Here is a 5,092-nt window from a genome sequence, read left to right on the forward strand (position 1 = left end):
TGGGTTGGACTTGTTTGGTGCAGGTTGTGTGCCAACCTTTGGTAAAATTGCAAAATGTTAGCCCTGAAGTCAAGCTACAGGGAAGTACATGACATGCACATTGAATCACTGATGGGTAATGGTTCTACAAATAGAGGTGTTTTGTATTGAACTGCAACAGTGTTGTCTCATCAAAGAGTTTTGCATTAGTGGTAAAAACATGCAGCACTCTTAAAATGTGCAATTTGAGGAATAAATAAAACATTTTGTGATTTGAGGCATTAGAAACATCCTGAAAACACTTTTTACATGTTGCTTTGAGAATGTTGCTTCTTTGTTATTAAGTAACATTATGGGAACATTTTATGGAAAGCATTTAATAATCTTTTTCTTAAACAATATTATCAAAACATCCTCTGAATGTTAAAGACAAAATGTTCTTCTGTCATTAATAGTTAAAAAGGGACATTTTAAAATCAATAAACATCCTTAAGATGTTCTTTGAATGTTACACTCAGAACCATGTCATGAAACATTATCAGAACTTAAAAGGAATGTTAGCCAATGTAGTGGGAACATTCCCTGCTAGCTTGGAAGATAATCAAAAAAGAGAGATGTGGTGCTCCTGTTTATTTATTTTATTTATATTTTTAATTTTAATATATGCATCACAAACGAAATGTTAATCAGTCTCATAGTATCTGTCCTGAGGCTGAATCCAGGGTACATACAGTATGTGTCTTTGCGTGTGGGGTGAGTGCGCACCGGTGAGGACACATCAGGGATACATGCTTGTTTTGTCATTTTGACCAGCAGGTGGTAGCAGCGAGCCTAAAATGACCTTTTCTCTTTCTCCGCAGAAGAAGAGCTGCAGCCTCTCAGCATCAGCACCACTAGCAGAGACATCTCCCTCCTCTCATCTGCTCTGCTGCTCTCCCCTCCGTCCACTGCGGAACATCGGCCTGTTTTGCTCCCATCGCTCCTCCAGTGGCAGACCCAGCTCGCCATGGACAACTCCGGCAAAGAGAAGGAGGCCATGCAGCTGATGGCTGAAGCCGACAAGAAGGTCAAAGCGTCCGGATCCTTCCTCGGGGGGATGTTCGGGTAAAGGATGCCTCATTCCCTGCTCCGTCTATGTTTACCTCTCTCGCTCTCTCATTTTGGTATGGGGGAGGACTCGTGCATGCAGGGCCCATAAGAGCCTGCAGCTTCCGTTTTCCTTGACGGAGAAATGGCTCTGATGTTGGTATATTAGCCCTCTGAGTCATTTGCGTTTCAGGGGTGCTCAATGATTAGCTAAAGAGGCCTGAGAAATCCTTAAGCGTGATTTATCATGTCTTGAAATATTTGTCTTTAATCTTTCCCCACACATTTCAATATGAGCTGGTGCATAGCTGTGACATTGTGTCCTTCTCGAGGAGTTCTCACAGCGCACCTAAATCGTCTAAATACATCGCGGATAATGAGGCCTTCGTGTCGTGGCCTGTCACGCAGAAAAATGTAAATGTGGCACTCTGCCTGCTGTTCTCCTGCTGCTGCGGAGAAGTGAGCGGGCTTTCACAGAGCGAGAGGCCTGCCAGGGGATGCAGAGAGGCGGATCGAGCAGCGCAGACGGGACGGTGTGCGGGGAAATCAGTCGGTGGTCGGATGGTGATGCGGGGGCAGGTTTTTTTTTTTTCCGTGGTTGTGTGAGCGCGCGTGTGCGTGTGCGTGGAGGGATGGCAGGGGGCCTTTATGTGTGGGAGGGGCAGGTGTTTACATGATAGATAGATAGATAGATAGATAGATAGATAGATAGATAGATAGATAGATAGATAGATTATCTATCTATCTATCTATCTATCTATCTATCTATATATATATATATATATATGTATATGTATATATATATATATATATATATAGAGAGAGAGAGAGAGAGAGAGAGAGAGAGAGAGAGAGAGAGAGAGCGAGAGAGGGAGACTGGCTGAGTCATTGATTGATTGATTGATTGATGTATTGATTGATGACTACAGCTATTGATAAATTGAGTGCTCAGTCTGACGTGGTGCCTTTTAGATGGATACATTAACCCTCATGTTATGTTCGTTTCTCAGTAACAGCAATAATGTTCCTGAGTCAATTTGACCCAAAGCATATTCAATTATCTAAAAGTGTCAGAAACCCAAAAAATCCCAATAAACATTTTTTTTTAATCTCATTTTTAACTCTATTACTAACCATTTAAATCATAATTTAGTGCAATGGTCTTCTGTAATTCTCAGAGTTCATGGTTCAATGAGGATAACTCACTCATTTTTCATGAAAATTCATGTTTAAACTTTTTTTAATGTATATTGGAAAGACCTAAATATAAATACAATAGTTTTACATGACTTAGATTTTTGTTTATTTTATTTTACATTTTGAATTTTTTTCTTTTTATAAAGTGATGTTGATAAATTAACATGAAACCCCTCTTCTGTTGCATGCTGCCCAGATTTTTATGCTGTATTTAGCTACTTTGGAACGCATATATTGGCTAAAATTGACTTGAAAAAAAAAAATTTGACCCGTAACTTGACAGGAGGGTTAATGGATAAAAGAAGCTCCAGGTGGAGTCAGTGTCTTGTATGTAGCTTATGTTTTATATGTTTGAACGCATGTTAGTCAAAAAAGTGTGGAAAAATTAGGAGGAATACCAACAAACACAAACCAAACATGATTAAGGGAATCATCATAATCTCACAACGCTAATCCAGTCCAATCTGTGTGATAATCAAGCTCGAATATTACTAAAAGCTTTGGATTGACAACTACTTTGATTAGACATTACATGAGATCATCTTGGGCCATTATCCACAATTTATGCAATAACAAGCAGTTAAAAAAGGAAAAGGTATCAGCTGCAATTTATCTTTTAAATCCATACAATCTTTAATACTACATTTCTCTATTCTAACAGACCTACTCTGGTTATAAACAGAATTCTGATATAAATAACAAGATAAGAGGGGAATTAAACCTAGATAATAAAAGCCTGCAAGAAGCGACAGGGGTGCACTGTGAGAAGCAGTCAAAAGCTTTCAAGCTAATTTAGATTCTTATGTAACCTTGAGAAAGGGGCAAAAAAATAGAAATTCTTTAACCTTTGTCCTTATAAAAAAGCCGGTCCAGATACTCAAACAGCTCAGAGCATACATTTGTGGAAAGTTAAATAGGTTTATACAATAGTATTCAATAAGTATAGTGCTTATAAGCATATATTTAGAAACGTAACTTTAGTCCTTTCTCTTTATTCCATCTTCTATTTCACCACATTTTCGGCTGCTTTAGTAACCCTCCAGCAGGGGTGCTGTATCGGGGAGAAGCGGTAGGATGGTTCTAAAGGCCCACAGCTGACCCTAAATATATTGTTATTTATATTGCAACATTTGCAGTAGTGAAGTGTTGAAACCCATTACGCCATTAAGAGAGATATACAATTAAAGAAATAAAATACAGCTGATACAATTGATGTCATCTTCCTTAAGTTCAAGACTGAACGCGGGCAGAAATGTGAGATTTCTGTTGCCTTTTTTTAGATGATTTAACTGTGATTTATGCATTTCTAATAATCAAGAGGTCTGAACTGTTGGATGGGCAAAAGAAAATTAACATTGTATCCCTCTGCTAACTCAGCCTCGTACAGGAATGCATTGCTTGTATTTTGACTTAGAGATTAGATGCACAGTTGGGGAAAGTATCATTGATTTTGAACGTCAATCAGTCCACCTCTAACATCTTAGTTCCATCTCATCTTGTTCAAGAAGACAAAACATACATTTTTAAATTACAGTCAGTGATGTACTTTTAGCTCGCCATGTCTCATATTTGTCACGGAAAACAAAGATGTAAAATGCACATTTATTATAATGTTTTTTTGTTTTAAAAAATTAACACTGTTTGGACACTTTGAGGGTTTCCTGTATAAACATAGATACATATCCACCAAATACAATATTTGATTTTATCACAGCTTAATTATCTCTCTACAAACGACAATATCAGAAACACATTACAATGCTCTGAAGAAATCTTACTATACAGAAAAAAAATGTTATTCCAAGAATCTGTTCAGGATAACACCAACACTGTTTTGACATTTATTCCTTTTTAATTTTTTTAATTACGTTTTTCAAACTGTTTTTGTGGAATGAAACCGGAGCGTCCTGGAGAAAAAGGGTGGATGGTGGAGGGGTCTTCACTGTTGGTCCTGCCTCTGCCGCCTCTGATGCTTGTACTGGCGGCAGCTTTTAGGAGTGACATATTTCTTAAACCCCCTCTACAAAGAAATCCTCACCACCCCAGAATGACCTCCTCCTGATGTTTTAGGGTGGAGGCCAGCTCAAGGATGCAGCTGGATTTTCCTTGCTGCTCTCCATTCAACACCTCTCTGCTGAGGGCCTCTTTCTGCTGGTCTTTGATCTTCTGCTTCAGGGACTCTTTTTAAGTGGTCAGCTTCAGGTCTCTGTTGTTTTTTTCCTGAAGCTGACGTTTGAATTCCTCCATTTCTGCCTGGAGGCTGTTGGCCCTCAACGTCTTAGTCTGCAGCTGACTGTTCTGAGAGGAAACAAGATCCAGGAGTTCTTTGATCTTGGCAGCATTCATTGATTGCTCCTCTGGTCCTCTTCCTAAGATCTTCCTAAGATCTCCTGCAGGACCTTCACCTCCTGCTGCAGGGAACGTTTGTCTGCTTCCAGCTTCTCCACCTGCTTTAGGTCTTGGTTTGCAATATCAAGAAGCACACACCTGAATTCTTCACGTCTGTGAAGGTTATCAGCCCTTAGCCTTTCTGCCTGCAGCTGATATTTAACGGATGAAACAACGCCCTGGAGCTCTTGCATCTCATCAGAATATAAGTACAACTAAGTAATTAACTTTAGTATGTTTTGCACAATTTCTACAACCCCAATTTCCAAAAAATTGTGACACTGTTTAAGATGTTGATAAGAAAAGATTAAGGACAGAAAAAAGGACAACAAATGCTAAAAAAAAAAGTTGTGTAAACCCCCCCAACAAAACACATGGTCCTACATCTCCAAACTAATTAGGCTAACTTGCAACAGGTTAGTAACATGAGTGGGTATAAAAA

At 38.9% G+C, this 5,092-nt stretch overlaps 1 protein-coding gene across 1 annotated transcript in view; it reads left to right on the top strand.

Moving 5' to 3' along the window:
* The first annotated feature begins 839 nt into the window (after positions 1 to 839).
* The window catches only part of napba (N-ethylmaleimide-sensitive factor attachment protein, beta a), an 11,954-nt gene continuing 7,701 nt past the window's right edge, over positions 840 to 5,092 (top strand). The window contains exon 1 of the mRNA XM_034682424.1: positions 840 to 1,083. Coding sequence (XP_034538315.1) covers positions 986 to 1,083 — 98 coding nt within the window. The 5' untranslated portion in view covers positions 840 to 985. The remainder of the gene's footprint in view (positions 1,084 to 5,092) is intronic.

The sequence above is a fragment of the Notolabrus celidotus genome, chromosome 4, assembly GCF_009762535.1.
Source record: "Notolabrus celidotus isolate fNotCel1 chromosome 4, fNotCel1.pri, whole genome shotgun sequence".
In the NCBI taxonomy this organism is placed as follows: Eukaryota; Metazoa; Chordata; class Actinopteri; order Labriformes; family Labridae; genus Notolabrus; species Notolabrus celidotus.